This window comes from Elephas maximus, chromosome 3 (genome assembly GCF_024166365.1).
Source record: "Elephas maximus indicus isolate mEleMax1 chromosome 3, mEleMax1 primary haplotype, whole genome shotgun sequence".
In the NCBI taxonomy this organism is placed as follows: domain Eukaryota; kingdom Metazoa; phylum Chordata; class Mammalia; order Proboscidea; family Elephantidae; genus Elephas; species Elephas maximus.
The window spans coordinates 30,076,051-30,101,793 of record NC_064821.1 but is presented as its reverse complement, the minus strand read 5'-3'; the positions used below and the strand labels follow the sequence as shown (position 1 = coordinate 30,101,793).

The following is a 25,743-nucleotide window of genomic DNA, read 5'->3' as shown; positions in this document are numbered from 1 at the left end:
AGCAGAGCAGTACTGTCATAATAAGGGTATGGTTCAGAGGGATCTGAAAACAGAAAACTACTATTGGACAAAGAAATGAATTCACAACAGGCAACAAGCTGGATACCTTCTGTGGCAGTCTCCCTTATTCTGCCCCAGAACTCTTCCAGGGAGAAAAGTATGATGGACCCCTGGAGGTTGTATAGAGCCTGGGAGTCATCTTGTATTTAGCTGCTGGAGCAGGTACTGAAGAGACCATTCCTTTCCATATGTCTATACAACGTGAACACCTGCTGAACAAAATTTTTATTCATGACTCCAGCAAGAGAGGCACATTAAAGAAAATCCTGGAACATCCATATATGAAGGGGGGACCATGAAAATGAAGAACAAAAGCCATATGTAGAGCCACTCCCAGATTGCTCTGATGCCTGGTGGATTGAGATGATGGTAAGCATGGGTTACATACAGGAAGAGATTCAGGACTCACCCTTAATCCCAAAGTAGAATGCTATGATGGCCACCTATCTGCTCCTGCATCACAAAACATCTGTGACAGAGGACATACCAGCACCCTGGGACCCCAGCTTTCAGTTGGTTGAACCAATAGCAACACCCCTTCATAATCCCATGAGGTACATCTTACTCTCTGTGCTAAACCAAGCAGCAGAGTTACAGTGAGCCGCCACTCCCACCTATGAGTCCTCCTGCAAGTAAGCCAAAAATAAGTGGTCTGAGGAGGACCAGGAGTCAGAGTAAGAGACCAGTAGTACAGCAACATACCTGTTAGCTCTTTACCCATCTTGGAGAAGATCACCCCTGTGCCCTCTGTGAACAGCAACCTCTTCATCAGCAAAAATGAAAGTGGGAATTCCTCACTTTTGATGAAGGCCAGCCTTGGCCACAGCAACATCCATGGTGCTTTCAACAGTCTACCTGATCCAGGGTCTGAGGCTTCGTGACATCTGCTTCTATCTCAGTCTCCCCAGTTCTGTCCCACATGCACCATGAATTGAGGACAACCTCATGTAGCACAACTAGGCCTCTGGAGTTTGCTCCAAGGTGAGTAACAGTGACACGCTGCAGTTTGGAACATCTCCCCAGTGCGTCTCTGTGGCTTCCTCCTCAGCTGACATCATCAGCAGCAGTGGCAGAGCCCGGAGGGATCCAGTTTCCCAAAGAGAGTGATAGAATTAAGTTCCTTCCATGCTGAGCAGCTGCAAGAGATGCTGACCAGCCGAGTTTGCCCCTGACTGTTAGCCCAGCCCCTCCCTCTGGCAGGAGCTAGTGTCTACTAGGGGCCACTGTACGTAGACCAAGAGGCAGTCATTCGAATCAAGCAAGAGGATTCTGCATGGTTTAAAATCAGGCATGTGTCATGGTTGTATCCTTTCACCATATTTATTTAATCCGTATGCTGAGCAAATAATCTGAGAAGCTAGACTATATGAAGAAGAATGTGGCATCAGGATTGGTGGAAGACTGTGATATGCAGATGACACAATCTTTCTTGTTGAAAGCGAAGAGGACTTGAAGCACTTACTGATGAAGATCAAATACTACAGCCTTCAGTATGGATTACATCTCAACGTAAAGAAAACAAAAATCCTCACAACTGGACCAATAAGCAACATCATGATAAACGGTGAAAAGACCGAAGTTGTCGAGGATTTCATTTTACTTGGAACCACGATCAACATCCACAGAAGCAGCAGTCAAGAAATCAGACAATGTATTGCATTGGGCAAGTCTGCATCAAAAGACCTCTTTAAAGTGTTGAAAAGCAAAGATGTCCCTTTGAGGGCTAAGGTGTGCCTGACTGAAGCCATGGTGCTTTCAATCACCTCATATGTGTGGGCAAGCTGGACAATGAATAAAGAAGACTGAAGAAGAATTGATGCTTTGAATTATGACGTTGGCAAAGAATATTGAATATGCCATGGGCTTCCAGAAGAATGAACAAATCTGTCTTGTAAGAAGTAGAACCAGAATGCTCCTGAAAAGTGAGGGTGGTAAGACTTCATCTCACGTACTCTGGATATGTTATTAGGAGGGCCCAGTCCCTGGAGAAGGACATCATGCAGGGTAATGTACAGGGTCAGTGAAAAAGAAGACCCTCAACAAGATGGATTGACACAGTGGCTGCAACAAGGGGCTGAAACATGGCAATGATTGTGAGGATGGCGCAGGACCGGGCAGTGTTCCGTTCTGTTGTACATAGGTTCGCTATAAGTCAGAACCAACTCGGTGGCATCTAAAAACAATGCAAAATGCAGGGAGGTTTGGAGAAGGATAGTGCATTATTTCTACTTCATTAAGGTGTTCCTCTAACTCAGCTGTGGTTTTCACTGTTGGAGCAAATCAGCACGTTCCCTGGCACCTGGAGGGTAGCTTTTTATTTGGTAAAAGATTTTGTCCTCTTGTAGGTAGTAAAGACCAACAGAAGTTGTTTGCTTTCAGCTGGCAGGACCAGAAATACACCTTCCCTGTCTTAACTGAGACGTATAAACTCTCCAGGACTCTCACTATTTCCTCTGCACAAGCATTTTCCCATTTCACAGGACATCAGGCTGCTCCACTGTGATACTGATGGCATCATGCTGATTTGAACAGAGTAATCAAGAAGTAGGAACAATTTTAGACACCTTGGTAAGACACAGTGGGTGGGAAATAAACCCCATAGAAATTTATGGGCCTGCCACCTTAGTGAAATCTCTAGGAGTCCAGGGTCTGGAGCATGGTGAAATGTTGCATCTGTTCCCTCCTACCACTAAGAAAAAGGCACTAAGCCTAGTGGGCCTGTTTGGGTTTTGGAGACCACATGCATGTCATGTGGGCCTGAAACACTGACCCATTTTCTGAGTAACCCTAACGACCAGCTTTGAGTGGAGCCCAAAAAAAAGGGAAGGTTCAGCAACAGATCTCAGTTGCAGACAATCTGCTCCACAACTTGTGCCATAGGATCCAGCAGATATGATGGTGCTTGATGTGTCTGTGACACATAGGGGTACTTGATGGAGCCTTTGGCAGGTGTCTCACACAACAGACCTTTAGGATCAAGGAGCAAGGCTAGCCATCCTCTTCAGATAACTGACTATTCTCCTTTTGAGAAACAGTGCCTGGCTTGCTCTGGGACCTTAGCAGAGACTTAATGCTTGATCATGGTCCACCAAGTTATATAACCTTAGCTACCCATCAAGAATTGGGTGTTCTCTGACCCATCAAACATTAAAGTTTGGTGTGCACAGCAGAAGTGGTCTATTTGAAATTGGGCTCAAGTAGGTCCTGAAGGCACAAGTCAAAATGCCAAGATTCTTACTTCTACTACATTGCCTCTTCTCTCTCAATCTGCAACTGTGTCCTCATGGAGAGTTCCATAGGATTAGTTTTCCTTTTGCATTTATCACAGGATATGGGAACACTAAGAAGCACTCCGCTAGACCTCCAGCAGTCCATGCATACTTTGCCTTACCCCTATTGTGTAGAAGCAAACAAATATCTCCTTGACAACCAGTATCAATCACTTCCACCAGTACAATAATCACCTTTGCTACTTGGTTCACTGGCATGAGGAACCCCAAGTGGCCTAGTAGCAGGAAGAGGACATTTGGGCCAATTTATAGATGCAGCACTACAGCTCCATTAGAATGGTTCTGAAGGACAGTGGTAAGAGAAACTCTCCCAGGGTGGACTTTGAACTGTTCACCTGGATGTTCCTTTGTCCTGGAAGGAGAGGTATCCAGAGTTATACTTCTACATTGATTTGTAGCTTCATTAACTTGGAAGGTGAAACTTTCACCTGGCCACTTACTACTCTCTTATAATCTTTTTTTCCCTATATCTGTAATGTCAGTAGCAATGTCACCACAAATATTTCTGATATTACTTATTTATGTCTTTGCAGCTACAGGCTGGCCAGTCTTCCCTGAGAAGGGCAGAGAGAAGTGCCCGAGGGGAATTCATCAATCCAGTATCAGCACTTTCATCCAGGTGGGGATGGGGCCTGTCTGCAGCCAGGGCCAGCTGACCCAACCTCCTGTCTCCCAGGCATCTCCTAGCAGCTTTTTCAATTTTAAGGTCCTTGGTAATTTTAAAAAATATATATGAATTAATATTTCAATTCAAGAAGAAAAGAAAGCACTCGAAATAGAAGAAATCACAATCATTAACATAGTTAAACGCTCTGCCGTTGAGTCGATTCCGACTCATAGTGACCCTATAGGACAGAGTAGAACTGCCTCGTAGAGTTTCCAAGGAGCGCCTGGAGGATTTGAACTGCCGACCTCTTGATTTGCAGCCATAGCACTTAACCACTACGCCACCAGGGTTTCCCCCCTTATCTAACTTAACATAGTTAGAACTACAAAAATAAACAAATGACAAAACACAGAATTGACCAACAAATTCAAAATTTCTTTTTTGGCAAGAATAACAAAACAGAGAAAATTCTGTCAAGTATCATTTTGTTATTTTTTTAATACTAGTTTTTGTTGTACTTTAAGTGAAAATTTACGAATCAAGTCAGTCTCTCACTTATAAACTTATATACACCTTATTTTACATACTCCCAGTTACTCTCCCCCTAATGAGACAGCCCACTCCCTCCTTCCAGTCTCTCTTTTTGTGACCATTTTTCTAGCTTCTAACCCCCTCTACCCTCCCATCTACCCTCCAGACAGGAGATGCCAACATAGTCTCAAGTGTCCACCTGATGCAAGTAGCTCACTCCTCATCAGCATCTCTCTCCAACCCATTGTCCAGTCCGATCCATGTCTGACGAGTTCGCTTCAGGAATGGTTCCTATCCTGGGCCTACAGAAGATTTGAGGACTATGACCGCTGGGGTCCCCTTGGTAATTTTTGACACAATGTTTTTGAAGGCCACAGAGGTGCTAGATATTCTCTTTAGGCTCAATCTTATTGAGAGACCACCAAGGCAGTTTGCACACCTCCATTCTCCATTGTACAAGTCCTCCTGGCCCGATGTTCCATGTGTGCATGCTAACATGTATTTCTGGGTGTTATTGGCATCTACATCATTTCATCAGGCTCCATGTTGCTGATGATCTTCATTCTCTGTGCAAACTTTAGTGAGCATGGCTTGGCCTCTGGAGGCTTGAGCTTCTCCATGCCACCTTTGACTTCAGGTTCCTTTGGGTTTCTTCTGTCACATGTGAATGAAAGATTTCTTCCTGTAAACTGGAAGAACCTCTCAGTGGCCGACCGTTGGCCCTTGTTGTTGACAGACGGAGTCTGGGATCACATTGCGGGGCAAGTTTTCTTAGTCAGGCAGCTGTTGCATCTGCTCAGCATGGAAGGAGATTACTCTTGGTGCTCCCTGGGGGAAAATGGCTCCCTTTAGGACTCCACCACTGCTGCTGGTGGTGTGGGCTGAAGAGGAAGCCACAGAGGCATGTTAGGGGGTGGCTGTGCTGGGCTGTGGCAGCTCACAGTTACTATGGGACGCAATCCAGAAACCAAGGTCATCTTGGATTCTTGGTGCAGGTGTGACAGGGCTGGGGAGACTGAGGGAGAAGAAGATTCGATCAAGGCCCCAGGACCTGGATTGGATAGCCTGTCTACACTATTCTAGATGTTGACCTGGCTAAGACACCCTCTCCAAAAGTGGGGAATTCCTGCTTTCATTTGTGATGATGAAGAAAGAGGTCACTTTTCAAGGAGGGCACAGGAGTGCTCTTCTTCCTCTCCAGGACGGGTAGGGTGCTAGCATTTATGGTGGCTGCTGGCTTCTACCCTGACTCCTGGTCCACTTATTTTTTTAGTTTCTTAAAGTAGGAATGAAAAATGGGAGTGGTAAATTCTCTGTAACTCGACCCTTGGGTAGAGCAGAGACACTATGTTGTACCTTGTAGAATGGGGAAGGAGTGCTGCTATCAGTCTGATCAGTGGAAAGCTAGGATTTCAGGGTGCTGATTTGTCTCTCTAATTCAGATCTCTTGGTTCCAGGAGAAGCTAGGTGACCACCACATCATTGTACCTCTGGCCCATCAGTGAGTCCTTGATCTCCTGTGTGTAAGCCATGGATACCTTCAACTCAATCCACTGGGGGTTGTTATTGTCGGGGGTGACTCCATGTATGGCTTTAATTCTTCATGTTCATGGCCCGCACTCATTCATGAATGTCTCAGGATTTCCTCTCAAGGGCCTCTCTTGCTGGAGTCAAGAATGAGAATTTTCTTCAGCAGGTTTGCACACCCCACAAACATGTTGGAGAGAATACTGTACTCGCCTTTCAGTATTTGCTCCCAAAGCTCCGTGAAGTTCTTTCCAACAAAAGGCAGGAATGTGCTCACCAGTGTATATAGAATGATTACCAGGCTCTACACATCCAAAGTTGGTCCACTGTACTTTTCTCCCCAGAAGAGTTCCAGGGAAGTATAAAGGGGACTGGCACGGAAGATATCCAGCTTGTTGCTGATACTAAATTCATTGCTGAAGCCAAATTGTGCAAGTTTTGTGTTCATATCCATATCCAAGAGCAAGTTTCCTGCCTTTAGGTCTCTATGAACAATACCTTGTGGTAACAGTACTGCTCAGCAGACACTATCTGTAGGAATATTGCTTGGGCCTCTTTTTTCTCCATACTTCCTTGGGCTACTAGCTGATGAAGCACCTGTGCTTCAGTAGCATACTCCACGACTATGTAGAGTGTGTTCTCTTTTCAGTCACTTCATACAACTTCACAATGTTGGGGTTATTGAGAGCCTTCATGATTTTTACCTCCCAGCATAGTCCGTGGAGGCTGGAGGAGGTCTGCCAATGAGGATGTGCCATTCCAACCTTGGTGAAGGTCCGTTGCCTCTTGCCAAGAGTTCTGAGGAGGCAATAGTCTGCCACCATGAGTCTCCTCAGCACATAGGGCTGAGAGGCCTGTAACATGTTGGACTTGATGTTAAGTCCTGCTGGGCCTGGGATTGAGGGGTCCCAAGAAAAGATGAGAAATGGAAAAAGCTGGTGACTAAATACCTAATAAAAACAACATGAAGATAAAAAGTATAAAAATTAAAAAAAATCGAAATAACATGAGAAAAAATATAAATAAAATATGAAAATAAATACAATGGAATAAGTAAAAGTGGAAAAAAATGAGGAAAAGAACGAAAAAATAAGAACAAGAATAAAATGAGAAAAAGAAAGTACAGAAAGAAGTTAAAATAAAAAAATTAAAATGTGAATAAAAGTAAGTTAAGTGAGGCAGGGAAAATGGGGGAAGAAAAAAGAATAAAACAAAAATTAATAAAAAAGATACATTGAAAAATAAAAATTAAAGTGAGAAAATGTAAAAAAGTAAATAAAGGAATGAAGGCAGAAAAAAAGAGAAAAGAAGATAATTAAGAAAGTAGTTGAAGAACCCAAACTGCCAATAGAAAAGAAACTAAGTTCAGTCACAGTCTCTCAGGTAACTGAAAACCAGCTTCCTGAGTTAGAAGGACCACCAAACCTAGGTAGCAAGGGACTTATACAATGGCTTGGAGCAATGAAACAATGTCAGGTAGCAAGGGACTTATACGATGGCTTGGAATGATGAAACAATGTCCACTTATGAGATCACGGCAGAGATGGGCCAATCAAGACTGGAGATAATTCACAGTGGTTTTCTCATTTTTTGGTCTCAAGAGCCTTTTACTCATTAAATAAAAATTATTGAAGACCCCAAAGAGCTTTTTATCTACGTGTGTTATAGCTCTTGATATTTATCCTACTACAAATTGGAACCTATAGGAAGCTTCAGTGGCCTTTTCATTTCCAGTTTGAGAAGTTGTGATAATGTTAGGCTGTTAAGGGGCTCATAATGGGTACACTTAAAATACTCAATTCCTTTTTCTTTAACCTATGAATGATTGGTCTCAAAATGATACCACAATGTAACTGGCATCATGATATTATACAAAAGTGTTCAGTTGCATAAAAATTGCATATAAAGCTGAGCAAAAGATAGCTCTCATCCTATTTTCACTTTGTACTGACATTTTGGTCCAGTTCTTTTTGGACAGATTCCTTCTTTCTAGGAAGCAGAGAACTCTCTATGTCTGTTTCAGTATCTTTCAACGTAGTTTGCAGCTGTGAGTTCAGAAAGCGAGTCTTTTACTCTTTCACTCTTTCTTGAGGTAACAGTCCATCATGGTTCCTGTCCTCCTTATTGATCATGGGGGGACCAGGAGGACAAGACACAGGAACCTCAGGAGAGGGAACTGAGATGCCCCTTGTTTTGGACTGAATTGTGTGCCCCATGGGAAGGGGCTAAGAGACATGGGGAGAAAGGCTAGGGCCATGATGTGGTATCCCAGGGATATGGGATTGGTCCCAGAAGTTTGAGGAGGAAGCAAAGGGACATGGGTAGGAAGATCAGGGACATGGGGAGGGAACCCAGGGACATGGGGAGGGGGCATGGGGACATGGGAAGAGTCCATGGTGAGGGGGCCCATGGAAATGGGGAGGGGCCACCAGGATTAGGGGAGGGATCCCAGGGAAATGAGATTGGCCTTAGGAAGATGGGGAAGGAGCATGGGGACATGGTGATGGTGTCCAGGGACATGGGGAGGAAGCATGGGGACAAGGGGATGGGACTCATAGACAAGGTAAGGAGACACAGGGATATGTAATGGGGTCTCAGGGACATGAGGATGGGGACAAGGAACACGTGGAGGGCTTTCAAGGATATGAGCAGGAGCCCCAGGGATATGGGGAAGGGATCCAGAAATGTGGGGAGGGGGCTTAGGATTATGGGTAAAGGACATAGGGATATGGAGAGGGGACAACGGGCGTGGGGAGGGCTTCCAGGGACATGGGCTAGGGACCCAGAGATATGCGGAGGGGACCAAGGGACAAGGGAGTGGGGCCTAGGTCCATTGGGAGAGTGATCAGGAACATGGGGATGGTGTTGAGGGATGTGGAGATGAGCCAAGGAACGTGATGTGGAAGCCCAGGAACATGGTGAGTGGTCCCAGGTACATGGAGAAGGGACCCAAGGACATGAGGAGGGGGCCCAGGTACATAGGAAGGGTCCCCTGGGATATGGGGAGGGGCCCAAGAAAATGGGGGTGGTGATGGGTCTGTGGAGAGGAGGCCTGGGGACATGAAGATGGGGTTCAGAAACTGGGAAAGATGTTCTAGGGACCTGGGATTAGGCCCAGGAAGATAGGGAAGGGGATTGGAGACATGGAGAGTGGACCCAGGGACATGGAGAGGAATCCTAGGGACATGGAGAGGGGGCCCAGGGACATGGGAAGGAAGCCTAGTGATAATGGGTAGGTGTCTCTGGGACATGAGATTGCTCCTATGTACATGATGAGGGGTCCTAGGGACATGGGCAGTGGATCCAGAGACATGGAGAAGGAGCCCAGGGACATGGAGAGTGGACCCAGAGACATGGGGAGGGGATCCAGGTAAATGTGGAGATGGTATGCAGATATGGGGAATGAACCCAGGGACACAGGGAGTGGGCCCAGTGACGTGGGAGGGTCCTCTGGGAACTGTGGAGGTGGCCCAGGTAAATGGTGAGGAGTCCCAGGGATGTGGGCAGGGGATCCAGGAAAATAGGGTGGGGGCCTGGAGACATGGAAAGTGGCCCCAGGGACATGTGGAGGCTGCCCTGGGGACATAAGAAGGAGCCCCAGGGATGTGGAATGGGGACCTAGGGATATGGGGAAGGGGCCCTGGCTCATGTGGAAGAATCCTAGGGATATAGGTTTACTTCCAGGGACATGGACAGTGGGCCCAGAGATATGTGGAGGGGACTCATGCATATGGGGGGGGGGCCCATGGTTATGTAGAGGGGCCCCAGGGACATGGGGAGGTGGCCTGGGGATATGGTGAGGGGGCTCTGGGAGATGAGAGGGCATTGGGATACAGGGATGGGACCCAGGGACATTGGGAGAGGGCATGGGGACATGGGCAGTGGGCTCATATACATGGGAGGGGACCCAGGGTCGTGGGGGGAGGCCAAGGGACTTGGGGAGGAAACCCATGGACACAGTAGGGGTCCCAGGGACATGGGAATAGGTGATGGGGACATGGGGTAGGGGCCCTTGGGAGGCAGGTCTGCACCCCTCCACTATCCCCTTCTGGAACTTTCACATTCGCCTGGACCTGGTTTCTCTTCAGTAAGTTAGAGAGCTCTTTTTGGGAGTCTATTGAATTTACCTTGTGTGCATTGCAGGGACTTGTAGCTGCTTGGCCTTGGGCATATCACTGAACCCCTCTGATCCTCTGTTTCCTCATCTATAAAAGGGGAGAGTAACTGTGAGCACAACTACACTATCCTTGGGGTTTCCTAACAGATTCAAAAAAATCAAGGCTGCATGACCCATGGCAGGGAAGCAGTCAATGCCGGAATTCATTATCATCATTCATTAATTACACTACTCATTCAACAGATGTTTATTGAGCTTGTTGTACCCTTTAAAGCATTGGAACAAACTAGAATACTTAGAAATTGATACGTTAATATAAATTAAAACTGAATTCCAGGAAGCGACTGAATTTTCCCAGCTCACTGCCATTAACACCACCACCAGGAAGTCTGCCAGGCCTTTGCAGATGGGGCTGGGTGCCACTCACCTGTGCTTGTCTAGGACACCTGCAGGCCCTGAGCCTGGGAAGGTGAGGACCTGGTTTGTCCTGCTCCATCCCTAGGCCTGGCTGGAGTGAATACTCAGCTCTTTTGCTGAGAGAAGGAATGAGGCCAGAGGCAGCAGGTCTGGAGTGAGGAGTCACTGTGGTGGGGATCTTAGACCCTGGCAGCGGACCAGGGCCTCCTGAGGCTGGGGACCTGGTGTGTTGCTGCTGCTGCTGCTGCTACCACACTCTTGGCCAAGAGGGGGGATCCACAGGGTGCTGGGTTGCCCCAGACCATACTGGTCCCCTTAATCCAAAGGTCCCACAAGGGAGTGTGTCTGTGTTTTCTGTCCCAGTCTGGTGTTGAGGACTCCTTTCCTTCCAGGAGTCCCTGAACTGGTAATTCTCATTGTTTGGCCTCCTGGCACTTTGGGATGTCAGCTCACCTGCTGCCTTTACTAAGGGACAGGATGGAGCACACGTGGAGGGGTCCTTGCCAAGGGCTGGGGTCTTGGCTGAGGGAGATCTTCTGTTCCATGGGGGCTGCAGTGCAGTCAATGTGATTGGAGCCCTCTGTGCCTGCTTTACCCCTTGGGCTGCCTGCAGTCTTTCCCCACCCCAGTGTGCACAGGAAGTACCTGGACAACACTCAAGAGAACACCATGAGGAGGTACCTGTGTCTTTGTGGCTGGGAGCCAGATTCTTACCCTCAGAAAAAGACATGATTAGCAGGGGAGGAAGGCTATAATAAAGATTACCAGAGATAATGAGGGACACTACATAAGGATAGAAGGGGAATTCATCAAGACATAACAATTCAAAATGTGTATACACCTAAACAGTGCTTCAACATATATGACAGAAAAACTGATAGAGCTGAAAGATGAAATAGAAAAAAAAAAAAACCACAAGGATATGGAAGTCAGGAAACATACCGAAGACCTGAACAACATCAACCAACTTGACCTAATTGATGTTCACTGACATTCCATCCAATGAGCAGCAGAAGACATATTATTTTAAAGTGGTCTTTAAGTATTCATAAATATGTATATAAACCTAAATTGTAATACAAACCTTAATAACAGGTGATTATTCTTTAAAATATTGTGACATATTCATACTATATGATACTATATAGCAGCAAACCAGGAGCAAATTACTGTTACCTGTAACAACATCGATAAAATCTCACAGGCTTTATGTTGAGTAGATCAAGTCAGACGCAACAGAGTCCATACAATATGATTCCAATTAACTGAAGACCAAGGACATGCGAAACCTCTCTCTGGAGATAAGAGAACACTGATTACTCCCAGGGACAATATCAGTTGGGGAAGGGAGTAAGTATCAGTTGGGGAAGGGAGTAAGTATCAGTTGAGAATCTCAGAGGCGGTTTTGTGAGTGTATATACACATGCAAAAATTCATCACATTAGTTCACATTGTGCAATGTACTGTGTGTTAAGCTTGATGAAAAAGTAAAAGCTGTTTATAATTGTCCTTTTCAAAAGTAACGTCAGTCTCTACATAGTGTTCCTCATAAGAACTGCTGTCTCCTGCCTCTCACCTGGAGAACTACTCTGTCCATGTTCCTCAGCTCTTGGAGAGATCGGGTTGGGTTTGTTCCTGGGAGGCAAGAGGTAATAAACCACAGAATACAAGCTAACACTTCAGACTTCCAGGATTCTAAAGATGGACAAATATCTATGAGGAGGAAACAAATTGTTTCTCTACATAACGTGGTAAATTTTTTTCAAATGGCCAAATACGCAAATACCAATTTTTTCCGCTCCCCAAAGACATTAGAAATCTTTGACTACAGAAATCTGCGTTTACGTTTATATACGCATTTAAGAAAACTTAGGCTTTTCTCTACTGATGAACTAAAGACAGCAGCGGGCAGACCCCAATGCCCTGCAAAAGCCACTAAACGCCAATGCCACTGGATGGAGCCCTTTGGGCTCACTCCGGAACCCCTCCACTTCGGCACCAAGAGGCCCACAAACCGGAAGCGGAAGTGTGCTTACATAGGCCGGCGGCCATGTTTGGTCGCGCTCGGGATCTGGTGTGAGATAGGTTTTGCGTCTGTCAGGGTCGGTCCTGGTTCAGTAGCGTGAGCAGCCCTCGGGGCTATGGGCGCTACTCTAGATCTCCTACCGCTCCAGGCCTCTCCGCCCTCCCTGGGCTGTACCAGCCGCGCGACTTTCTGTAGCAGCGTTGTGCTGTGGGCCTCCCGCCGCCGCCGCCACCGCTTTGCTATAGCCGCCGCCGCGTCCTCCGAGAGCCCGGCCCACCCTCCGGGTTGCACCTGGTCCGGGGCCGGTTTCCGCCACCCGGGGTCGGGAGGGCTGGGTAGGTGAACTGGACCTGGGTTTCGGAGCAATAACAGGTAAAACCGTGTAAATTCTTGCTAAGCAAAAGCGTGGTTTCCACACCAGCAGCGTCAGCTTTACCTGGGAGTTTGTGAGAAATGCAGAGTCGGACCCTCATCAAAACTCGAGGTAGTTAGCCTGAGTCTAAGTGACTTGCTCCCACCTACTCCAGACTGCCTCTGACCATACTCTTCTTGGTTTTCAGTGGTTCATCAAGGCAGAACTTTTGTTGAGTATTGCTGGTCATACGTACAGTAGGATTGTGGTGAGGATGTATCCCCCCACTCCCTACATGAATGGTTAGAAGTCTTTAAGACAGATGAAGAATTAAAAACTATGAGTTGGAACTAGTACGTGCATTTAGGGCCATATTTATCCCAATTTTGGGAGGAAAATAGTAAGAGGCACATCTCAAGGAATTTTTTTTTTTTTTTTGGCTGTAAGGCAGAAATTCTCGTCATGATTGTGTGAGAAACAGTATAGCCAACCCTAGTTGGTGCGATGTAAAATGTGTTGTGGCTGAACACATTTAATGTAGACCAGGAGTGATTTGTAGAGATCACACACCGAGTGTTTTGCTAAGATTTTAAGGCTTGGCGGAAACAGGATCTGTGCAGGATTGGATGGTGGTGATTCAAGCACAAGTTTTCTTACCAAAGAGCACATTTCTTAATAGGTGTAAGGCTTCTGGGAGCAAATGTCCTGCATATTCCCAATGTCAGAGCAGTGAATGTTAGGAATGAGAGTAAAATATGAGGCATGTGTAATGAAACTAATCAAAATCCTTAAACAGATTCCAGAGGGTCCGCCACACTACACTGTTTCAGAAAGTACCTCATCCTTTGTAGTAATTATTTTTTGAAGTACTCTTGCTTAAATAAACATGAAACATGCAGCTGTTAGAAAGTAATGATTTACAGTAAGTGATGTTGAATGTGGAGTAAGGCTTAAATTGATGAGTAAATAACATTTTCGACATTTGTAAAATAATGAGAAAAAAAACTTTTTTAAAGATAGCTAGATTTCCTTTGCCATTTTTTCCTTTGCACCAGATTATTTTCTCTGATAAGAGCTTTTTACCACAGGAATCCCGTAATCCTCATTTCACATGTCACCTCACAGAGTGACAGTCTAGCATGGAAGATAAGTTTAAATAAATAATGAAAAACCAGGGACATTTGACAGCCTGGAGTACAAGAACCTAACTTGAGACTCAGGTTAGATGGTAGATGGGGAAAATTATTTAAGTGGTATTTAGCTACATACATGGTTGAGCAGGGTTTATTGCAGGTGAGATGGGTGAGGGTGGAGAGGATATTTCAATTGGGAAAAATGAGTGTGTAAATCCCTGAGGTAGCAGAGAAGTCATCCTTACCTTAATGAAAGTTAGCGGAGGTTGAAGCAGAAAAAACAAAGTGGGTGGGTGGGGGGCAGAGATGTGAGTTGGACCGCAGGAGGCAACGGCAGCGTGTTGTTTAGAACCATGCTGATTGGTCTGGGCTTTTTTGTAGGCTAGTGGACAGCCACTGACAAGCATTACACAGGGATGCATGTGAGTATATTTGTGATTTACAGCAGAACACTCTAGTTCCTGTCCTGCAAATAGATTTTGGAAATGACAACCATGAATGACGTTAAGTAGGAGCTTGTTGTGAACAGTTCAAGATGACTGAGGTGCTTAGACATTGAGGGTGGTTGTGTATTGCAAGACAGTCGAATGATACGCTGTAGATGTAGATAGTTCAAAGGGCATCAGTTGATAGAATGTTCATTCCTTTAGTTACAGGCTCTAGAGCAGTGACTGCTGCTCAAACTTGAATGTAGATGCGGATAACCTGGGGATCTTGTTAAAGTGTGGATTTTGACATATCAGGTCTGAAGTGGGGCTTTAGAGTCTACATATTGACAAGCTTCCAGTTTATGCAGAAAACAGAAAGTATAGAAATAAGGATGTGAATTAAAATTAGAGAGTGCTATTACAGAAAATCATAAAAGCAAGGACAATGCCCAAAGGGAGACACTGGCATAAAGATTACGTGAGAGAGAGAGAACATTTATACTGAGTCCAAGAAATAAAAGAGTAGGAGTCAGCTGAGTGGAAAGGCAGGGTGAAAAGTAGGAGAACAGAGACAGGAGACTACTCCTTAAAGAAAACTTAATTGTTTTCTGATTTATTGGTTGATTGATTTGTTATAATATTGAAAAAGGAAGTGTCAGGAATACTCCCAGATATCTGGAAAGCTTGGGGACTAGTGGAGTCGTGGCCAGAGAGCCAATGGGAAAAAAATGGGGCAGGGGAAGAAATATTACTTGCAAAATCAACAAGAAAAGTACTGATCACATATTACAATGCTAGAAATGAAATGAAAATTAAAAAGAAAATGCAGAGCACAGCAGAAGTGTTTTAACTGCACATAATAGAAAAAAAAAAAGCATGATGAGGTCCTTGGCCAAACTTGAAAAACATGTTCTTGAAAAGCACCCATGTTGATATCAAAGTGTGCACTTTGATCTACAAGGGGCTAAGTTATGTAGGTGAACCCACAACCTCAACTTTGGACCCTTGAATCCCTGGAGGACATCGAGTTCAGATTTTCTAGCCTGGCCAAGCCTTGGTGCCTCTGATGCTCTGGTGTGAGTAAATTCCTCCACCTGTGATCTCGTTGCCAGCAGGAAGAGTCCTGTGAAGCTGCATGAAGAATGCAGGTATATGCTCTGGAAGGCAGAAGTCTGTTCCGCCTTAAATGCAAATGCCTCCTGGGTGGCTAGGAGGAATCCCTGCCCAGGGAAAGAGCTGAAAGTCAAGAACCTGTTACTCAGTACTGTTTCCTCCCCATCGTTCTCTCATTTCAGATCCCAGATGTGGCAAAGGGAGAACTAGTCCAATCTAAGCAGCTGGAGACCTTGGGCGACCATCTTGCACATCCTATGCAATCACAAATAAGGATTTCAACTGCTCTGATTGGTATGTGGACCAAACATTATTCATCTGCCTCCAGAGTGCCTAGTGGCCCTGCTTCCAGCTCCATCCCTCTTACTTAGAATTCCTCTAAGTGGCTTCTTGGGCTTAGAACGAACATTCACGTAGACTTCCAGAAGCTGGAGCAAGGAAATGGTGAGTACTACAGAGAACTGGGTTATTCTTACCATAAGGCATTAAGGCTAGGTATGAATTGTTTGGGGAACAGCTTTGCCCACCTGGTCCTGCAGTTGTTCAGTGAGGTAAAAAGTTGGCAGATGACCCCAAGGGACTGAGCCCTAGGAGGCATCCTGAGGCCCTGCTCCACTGTCACTGGGCCCTTCCCCTACACATAATGTGGGTTTTCAAGCCTTAGATGACTGGGGTCACTTTTCATATGTGACTCTCAGAGCTGGTACATGGGATGTTAACATTCCTACCCTGGGCCTTGGTGCTATGTGTTGAATAACAGAGTTTCCTGACCACAGCCTGAAGGTGGAGCAGCTCTGGCTGCAGAGGTTGACCCCCAGGCCCTTCAGGGCAATCCTTGTCCCATCACTGCAAACACTTTTCTTGGCACCTTCCAGGCACTGGAGCCACTTCTGTGCAGTTCTAAAATTATAACTCCATTTCTCACACTGTGTGATGGGATAAAGAAGTGGGGAGAGAGTTAGTAGGTGAAGGCTCTGACTCTGTTTATGGAATCCTGGGTGGTATTTTTGCTCTCCTGATGTCACTAAAGGAATGAGGTAGGGGAGAATGAGTCCAGGTGGGTCATGTGTGGGGTCTCCAGACCCATCTTTTTTTCCAGTGGGGAATGCTTTTGCCTTGAGGCTTTCAAGTGTGTGAGAAGCATGATTCACCAATCGAGGTCCTTGTCCTCTCAACTATCTGTGTGTATCCCATTACCATGGAGTTAGTTCCCACTCATAGCGTATCCTATAGGACAGAGTAGAACTGCCTCCAAAGGGTTTCCAAGGAGTGGCTGGTGTATTTGAACTGCCAACCTTTTGGTTAGCAGCTGCACTCTTAACCACTGAGCCTACAGCTTCTACTAAATCCCTACAATTTTGGGCTACTCTCTTCAGTCTTGAATTAGAATCTAAAACTAAAGTGTTCTTTTTTGCTGGAGAAGCTCATTATGTGAGATGAATGTATCTAAGTTCTTGGATTTACAGTTCCCACAGCAAGAAAATTTCTACATGAATTTGGGTGTCTCTACTGAGAATTTCTTAATTTAATGGAGATAAAACTAGTGAAAAACAGAGAAATGTCTATTTTAACTAATGTAAAAGTTAACCCTAAAGTTTACCTAAATCTTGAAAAGGATCTTAAAACACTCTTATTATATTTAACAAATGCCAAAACCTCTAATGTGTTAAATATTTTAGCCATTTCAGAAACATTCTCCTGGCTGAGATAAAATGGCATTTGTTGTTGTTATTGTTACGTGCCATCGAGTCAGTTTTTGACTCACGGTGACCCCATGTGACAGAGTAGAAGTGCCCTCATAGGGTTTTCTGGGCTGTAATCTTTGCGGAAGCAGATCGCCAGGTCTTCCTCCTACAGAATCGCTGGGTGGGTTTGAACCACCATTCTTTCCGTTAGCAGTTGAGTGCTTAAGAACACTTAACAGTTGCTCTACCAAGCGCCTTAATTTCGTTACTACATCCTTAATTTTTTTTTTCTGATGGCATGTGTTTTCACTATTGGAGTACATGCTTACTAATTGAGTGTGTTTAAATTTTTGGTTGGTAATACAGATTTTGAGAAATATGATCTGGTTATACAAGGCACCAATGAGGTGAGTGGCACTGTGGTGCCACCATCTGTGGTGTGAAAGTACACCAATGAATACTAGATGTATAATTTATCGCAGATGCCTTTCCATTAGGTTATATAGGGAACCTCTGGTTTTCCAGATCTGACACACAAAAACCAAAACCTACCCAGCAGGGCTCCCTAACTATCCCGCAGAAAAGCCATAATTATGCATACAAGCCTTATCTCACAGAAATAAAGGGAAAAAAGGCAAAAGTTTATAAAACTAACACATCCAGGAAGCCTCACCTCATAGAATGCCCAACCTACACAACAGTGAGGCTCCAGCTCCTGTCTGCTGAGCTTCATGCATTTCAAAAGGGACCCACCTTGACACTAAATGCATTAAAACTGGAGTAACACACTACCTATGAGGTCCAGAGGCATAAAAAGTGGCTGGTATACTGTTAATCCAATGGTAACTAAAGAGTTAAAATGGAAGTACAGACTCTAGTATCCCTGGTCAGTGGGTTTAGAAAGTGAGCTCTAATTTACATTTTTATGATTTACAAAAATGTGTTAGACCGTGTAATAACCATTAGGCCCTGTTGTTAGGTGCCATCGAGTTGATTCTGACTCAGTAGCAACCCTGTGTACAACAGAACAAAACACTGCCCAGTCCTGTGCCATCCCAACACTCCTTGCTCTGCTTGAGCCCATTGTTGCATCACTGTGTCAATCCCTCTCATTGAGGGTCTTCCTCTTTTTCACTGACCCTCTACTTTACCAAGCATGATATCTTTCTCCAGGGACTGATTCCTCCTGATAACGTGTCCAAAGTATATGAAATGTAGGTAGTCTCACCATCCTTGCTTCTAAGGATCATTCTGGCCGTACTTCTTCCAAAACAGATTTGTTTGTTCTTTTGGCACTCCGTGGAATGTTCAGTATTCTTTGCCAATATCATATTTCAAAGGTGTCAGTTCTTTAGTCTTCTTTATTCATTGTCCAGCTTTTGCATGAACATGAGGTGATTGAAAACACCATACTTATTCGATCAGTATCCTGAGCAGATAATTCAAGAAGCTAGGCTACTTGACGAAGAAAGGGGCATCAGGATTGAAGGAAGACTCATCAATAGCCTGTGATACGCAGATGACACAACCGTGCTTGCTGAAAATGAAGAGGACTTGAAGCACTTATTGATGAAGATCATAGACCACAGCCTTCATTATGGATTACACCCCAACATAAAGCAAAAATCCTCACAACCAGACTGATAAGCAACATCCTGATAAACAGAAAAGATTGAAGTTGTCAGGGATTTCATTTTGCTTGCATCCACAATCAATGCCCATGGAAGCAGCAGTCAAGAAATCAGACTACTGGAAGGGCTGTCTCATTAGGGGGAGAGCAAGTGGGAGTACGGAGTAAGATGTATGTAACCTTATATGTGACAGACTGACTGGATTTGTAAACGTTCACTTGAAGCTCAATAAAAGTTAATAATAAAAAAAAAAAAAAGAAATCAGACTATGCATTGCTTTGGGCAAATCTGCTACAAGAGACCCCTTTAAAGTGTTAAAAACCAAAGATGTTACTCTAAGGACTCAGGTGCACCTGACCCAAGCCATGGTGTATTCAGTTTCCTTATATGCCTGTGAAAGCTGGACAATGAATAAGGAAGACCAAAGAAGAATTGATGCCTTTGAATAATGGTGTTGGTGAAGAATATTGCATATACCATGGACTGCCTAAGAACAAACAAATCTATCTTGGAAGAAGTACAACCAGAATGCTCCTTGGAAACAAGAATGGCAAGACTTCATCTCACATACTTTGGACATGTTATCAGGACTCCTGGAGAAGGACATCATGCTTGGTAAAACAGAGGGTCAGGGAAAAAGAGGAAAACCCTCCACAAGATGGATTGACACAGTGGCTGTAACAGTGGACTCTAGCATAGCATTGTTAGGATGGTGCAGGACTGGGCAGTGTTTTGTTCTGTTGGACATAAGGTTGCTGTGAGTCTGGATCGACTCCACGGCACCTAACGTCAACAACACCAACATGGTGATACTGTACTGTCTAGAATAAAATCAAAGAACCAAACCTGTTGCTATTAAGTGGGTTCTTACTTATAGTGACCCAGTAGGACAGAGTAGAACTGCCCCGTAGGGTTTTCAAGGCTGTAATCTTTACAGAAGCAGACTGCTACATCTTTCTTCCAGAGAATGTCTGGTGGATTCAAACCACCGACCTTTCGGTTAGCAGCCAAGCACTTACAGCTTTATTTACAAAATAAATATATAAAAATACGAGGTTATATATGATAAGAATTGGCTGATGTTCAACATTTCAGGAGGTCGCATATGATCAGGAACCAATAGTACTGAAGGAAGAAATCCACAATTCACTGAAGGCAGTGGCAAAAAACAAGGCTTCCGGAATTGATGGAATAACAGCTGAGATGTTTTAAAAAATAAATGCAGTGCTGGAAGTACTCACTCATCTGTGCTAAGAAATTTGGAAGACAGTTACCTGGCCAACCAACTGGGAAAGATCCATATTTGTGCCCATTCCAAAGAAAAGTGATCCAACAGAATGTGGAAATTATCAAACAATACCGGTATCACAGGCAAGTAAAATTTTACTGAAGATAATTAAAAAATGGTTGCAGCAGTACGTCGACAGGGAACTGCCAGAAGTTCAAGCCAGATTCAAGAGAGGACGTGAAACAAGCAGCATCATTGCAGATAATGAGATGGACCTTGGCTGAAAGCAGAGAATACTGGAAAGATGTTTACCTGTGTTTTAATGACTATGCAAAGGCATTCGACCATGTGGATCTTAACAGATCATGGATAACAATGCAGTGCATGGGAATTCCAGAACAATTAATTGTACTTATGAGGAACCTGTACGTAGGCTAAGAGGTAGTCATTGGAACAGATCAAGGGGATAACGTGTGGTTTAAAATCAGGAAAGGTGTGTGTCAGGGTTGTATCCTTTCACCATATTTATTTAATCTGTGTGCTCGGCAGGTAATCCAAGAAGCTGGATTATGTGAAGAACTTGGTATCAGGATTGGAGAAAGAGTCATTAACCTGTGATATATAGATAAGACAGCCTTGTTGAAAGCAAAGAGGACTTGAAGCACTTACTGATGAAAATCAAAGACCACAGCCTTCAGTATGGATTACACCTCAACATAAAGAAAACAAGAATCCTCACAACTGGACCAGTGAGCAACATCCTGATAAATGGAGAGAAGTTGTGAAGGATTTCATTTTACCTGGATCTACGATAAGTGCCCATGGAAACAGCAGTGAAGAAATCAGGGTTTTCCCTTGGCTAAATCTGCTACGAAAGACCTCTTCAAAGTGTTGAAAAGCAAAGACGTCACTTTGAGGACTAAGGTGCGCCTGACCCCAAACCATGGTATTTTCCGTCATGTCATGTGCATCTGAATGCTGCACAATGAATAAGGAAGACCAAAGAACATTCATGTATTTGAAATGTGGTGTTGGTGAAGAGTATTCAGTATTCCATAGACTGCCAGCAGAATGTACAAATCTGTCTTCGAAGAAGCACAGAATGCTCATTAGAAGCAAGGATTGCAAGACTTCATCTCACGTACTGTGGACGTGTTATCAGGAGGGACCAGTCCCTGGAGAACAACATCGTGCTTCGTAAAGCAGAGGAGTTGGCAGAAAACTGGAAGACCCTCAACAGGGTGGATTGACACAGTGGCTGCAGCAGTGGGCTCAAACATAGCATTGATTATGGGGATGGTGCAGGACTGGGCAGTGTTATACATGGGGTCATTCTGTTATACATAGGATCGTTATGATTTGGAACTTACTCGTGGTCACCTAACAACCACCACAACGTATATGATATTTTTGACTAAGCCCGCATGCCTTATTCCTTTGACAGCCTTGGCTCTTTGGGGACATTTGGGGTGGTGTTTTCTTTTTGTTGTTGTTATTGATTTACCTGTTTAAAATTTTTATATTTTTACCTTTTTTCTTTTTTTTTGCTTCTCTTTTTTGGTATGTACAGGCTACAGCATCTAGGATAACATTGAATAGGAATGGAGTAAATGGGTGGTCTTGTTTTTTACCTGCTTTTACTGGGAAACTGTTGAACTTTTCAGTATGTATGTTCTTTGATATACATTTTTTTGTATACACTCATTTTCAGATTTGTACGTGTTTTCATTTCTAAATTTGATAACTGTTTTGACATACTTGCAGGAAAATTTATAATAGATGTATAGTTGAGTGAAATATAAAATGAATATCCATCTAATGGAAATACCCTCCCTCTTGACTCACCCCCTCATGAGTTGATGTTCAGTCATAATCACCACTCTGTGCTCTTGATGTAATCAGTATGTCATTTATGATTATTTCTTTGTTTTTAAATATTTTTATCACCTGTGTATGCATCCCTGAGTCAATATATTTTTTTATTTTTTTTTTTTGTAAAAATAGAATAATAATGTATTACTTTTTATGTAAATCCCTTTAGTTTAAATTTACATTAAGAAGACTCTTCCATGGGTCATTCATTCACTTTATTTGTTCAAGTAGTGGTCTCTTGTAAGAATATACTGTCATAACAAGTCTATTTCTTGAAGATATTTGGGAAGCTTCTATTTTGGGGGCATTACAATACTTTTAAGGTTTTACCTCTTATATTTAGGCCGTTGATCCGTTTTGAAGTAATTTTTGTATATGGTGTGAAGAAGAGATCCCACTTCTTTCTTTTGCCTGTGGAAATCAGTTGCCACAGCACCATCTGTTGAAGAGACTCTTCTTTCCCCTTATAAACAAACTTTTAAAGGACTTTCTTTTTTATATACCTTACCCTCTTTTACTTAACGGTTTTCATGTAATGTTCTCCCGTGTCTTTTTGAGACTCGATAGCTCATTTCTTTTTATTGGTGAATAATATTCCAGTGTATGAATTCACCACTGTCATCCAGTGGTAGAATTCTTGCCTTCTATGTCAGACCCAGGTTTGATTTCCTGGCCAGTGCACCTCAAGCACAGCCACCATCTGTCAGTGGAGGCTTGAGTGTTGCTATGATGATGAAGAACAGATTTCAGTGGAAAGTCCATACTAAGACAGAGTACAAAGGCCTGGTGATCCACTTACAAAAAAACAGCCTATGAATCACAGCAGTCCAATCCCCTTGCATGTGGGGTTGCCATGAGTTGGTGACCAATTGGTGACCAACTCTATGGCAACTAGTAACATGAACAACATGGACGTACCACAGTTTGCTTATCCATTCACCTATTGAAGGGCGTCTTGGCTGCTTCCAATTTTTGACAGTTATGAACAGAGCTGCTATAAACGTTTGTGTGCAGGTTTCTATGCGGTAGTGATGTTTTCAGCTCATTTGGATAGATACCAAGGAGTGCAACTGCTGGGTCATATGCTAAGAGTATGTTTAATTTTGTAAGGAATTGCCAAACTGTTTTCCAAAGTGGCTGTTCCATTTTGCATTCTCACCAGCAGTAAATCAGAGTTCCTGTTGCTGTACATCCCCTTGGTGGTGTCAGTGGTTTGGATTTTAGCCATTTTAATACATGGGTGATGATATCTTATTGTTTTAATTCGCAGTTCGCTCATGACACATGATGTTGAACATCTTTTCAAATTATTTTCAACCTGTATGTCTTTGGTGAGGTGTCTGCTTTGCCCATGTTGTAATTGGGGTTTTGTTTTCTTATTTTTGAGTTTTAAGAAAGAGTTCTTTGTATACTTTCAATACCAGTTATCAGATATGTTTTGCAAAGATTTTCTCCCAGATTGTGGTCTGTCTTTTCATTTCTTGACAATGTCTTTGCAAAACAGATTTTTTTTTTTTATCTTAATGAAGCCCAGTTAATTAAAAAAAATTGGGGCAGTGTCATTGATCATACTTTTATTGTTGTATCTAAAAACTTATCACCAAAATCAGGATCACCTAGGTTTTCTCCTCTGATACCTTCTTGGAGTTTTATGGTTGTCATTGAGATTTAGGTTTTTGAACCATTTTGAGTTAATGTTCATGAAAAGTGTGTAAGGTCTGTGTCTAGATTTTTTTTTTTGAGAACAGTTGTTTTAGCACCATTTATTGAAAAGGCTGTCCTTTCTCCATTGAATTGCTTTGGCCCTCCTTTCTTAAAGATCAGATAATTATGTTTGTTGTGTTTCTGTTTCTGAGCTCTTTCTTCTGTGCTGTTTATCTGTTTATTATTTTGGAAATACCACACTGTCTTGATTAGTGTAGCTTCAGATTAAGTCTCGAAGTGGTGTAGTGTCAGTCTTCCAACTTTGTTCTTCTCAATATCATGTTGGTTCTTCTGAGACTTTCGTCTTTTCATGTAAGTGTTAGAAAAAGTTTGTACATATCCACGAAATAACTTGGTGGGGCTTTGACTGGAATTGCATTAAATCTGTAGATTAAAATGGGAAGAACTGACTTCTTAACAATATTGGGTTTTCCTGTCTATGAACATGAAATATCTCTTCATTCATTTAGATCTTCTTTGATTTATTTCATCAGCATTTTACAGTTTTTCTCATAGGTCTTTTACATAGTTTCTTAGCTTTATACTATTTCTTATTTTTGTTGTTGCTGATGGTGTAAATGCCATTGTGTTTTTAATTTCAAATTGCAATTGTTTTTTTTACTATTTTATAGGAAAGTAATTGACTTTTGTGTATTAACCTTTATCCTGCAATTTTGTTATGTTGGATTATTGGTTTCAGGAGTTTTTTGCTGATTGTTTGGAATTTTCTACATAGATAATCATTTCATCTGCAAACAGAGACAGTTTTATAGCCTCCTTACCAGTCTGTATATTTTCTTTCCTTTTCTTGTCTTATTCCATTACCTAGGACTTCTAGTAAATAGGAGTGGTTAGCAAGGACATCTTTGTGTTGTTACTGATCTTAGTAGGAAAGCGTCTAGTTCCTTGCCAATAATTATAATGTTTGTTGTAGGTTTTTAGTAGATGTTCTTTAGCAAGCTCAGGACATTTCTTTCTTCTCCTAGTTTGCTGAGAATTTTTATCCTGAATGGGCGTTGGATTTTGTCATATACTTTTTTTTTACATTTGTTGATAGGTTCATGTGATTTTTCTTCTATAATCTGTTGATGTGAATGACTATATTAATTGATTTTCTAATGTTGAACCAGCCTTTTATGCCTGAAATAAATTCCATTTGGTCATGGTGTGTAATTGTTATGTGTTGGTAGATTTAATTTCCTAGTATTTTCTTGAGTTTTGGATCCATGTTCATGAGAGACACTGGTCTGTATTTTTCTCTTTTAGTGTCTTTGGTTTTGGTCATAAAATTAGTTTGGAAGAATTTCCTCTGCTTCTGTTTCGTAGAAGAGGTAGCAGAGAATTGGTATACTTTTTTCATGAAATGGTTCCTAGAATTCATTAGTGAACCCACGTGAGCCGGGTGCTTTCCCTTATGTGGTCTTTTGCCTTTGGCTTTTAGGAAATCAACCTTAGGGAATTTCCCAAGTAATTGACTATGCTCCAGGAGTTGGTACCTTTGCCCGTCATTTCTGGAAAAGCAATTTATGGGATTTCTTGTGTACCCCTGGGGCACTGGTCTGGCTAGAGTGCCCCGCCTTGTAACATGGACTAGTTTATAAAAGCCCTGGAGCAGGAAGGTTTGGGGGCTTCATGGTTGACGAGAGCCAGGAGAGATTATGCATCCTTTGGAATATGGAAGTCTTGTACTGAAAACCCCCTGCAAAAACCTGGTTGAGAATAATACTGGCTGTGAAGCAGCACCTGGAAAGAGAAGCTATACCTACCAAGAGAAGTGGCAGTGACTGAGAGAAGCAACACCAGTTGATCACTAGCCAAGAGAAGCAGCACCAGCCGATCACAGCTGAAAGCAGTAGCGCTAGACAAGAGTGATCCGAGACCTGTTTCAACCAGGAAGCTATCTTCTCTGAGAACTGTCTAGAGCTTTTTCAGCAGGGAGCATGTCTGTTCCAAGAGCTGTCTGAGACCTGTTCCAGTGTGGAGCTTGTCAGCTCTGAGAACTGTTCCACTGGGGAGTTTAAC

At 43.3% G+C, this 25,743-nt stretch overlaps 1 protein-coding gene across 1 annotated transcript in view; it reads left to right on the top strand.

Annotated features, from left to right (window-relative positions):
- Positions 1-12,600: 12,600 nt before the first annotated feature.
- Positions 12,601-25,743, top strand: part of LOC126072201 (zinc finger protein 699-like) — a 30,519-nt gene continuing 17,376 nt past the window's right edge. Inside the window, exons 1-2 of the mRNA XM_049877021.1 lie at positions 12,601-12,947; positions 15,784-16,045. Of these exons, the coding sequence (XP_049732978.1) occupies positions 16,043-16,045 (3 nt within the window). The 5' untranslated portion in view covers positions 12,601-12,947; positions 15,784-16,042. The remainder of the gene's footprint in view (positions 12,948-15,783; positions 16,046-25,743) is intronic.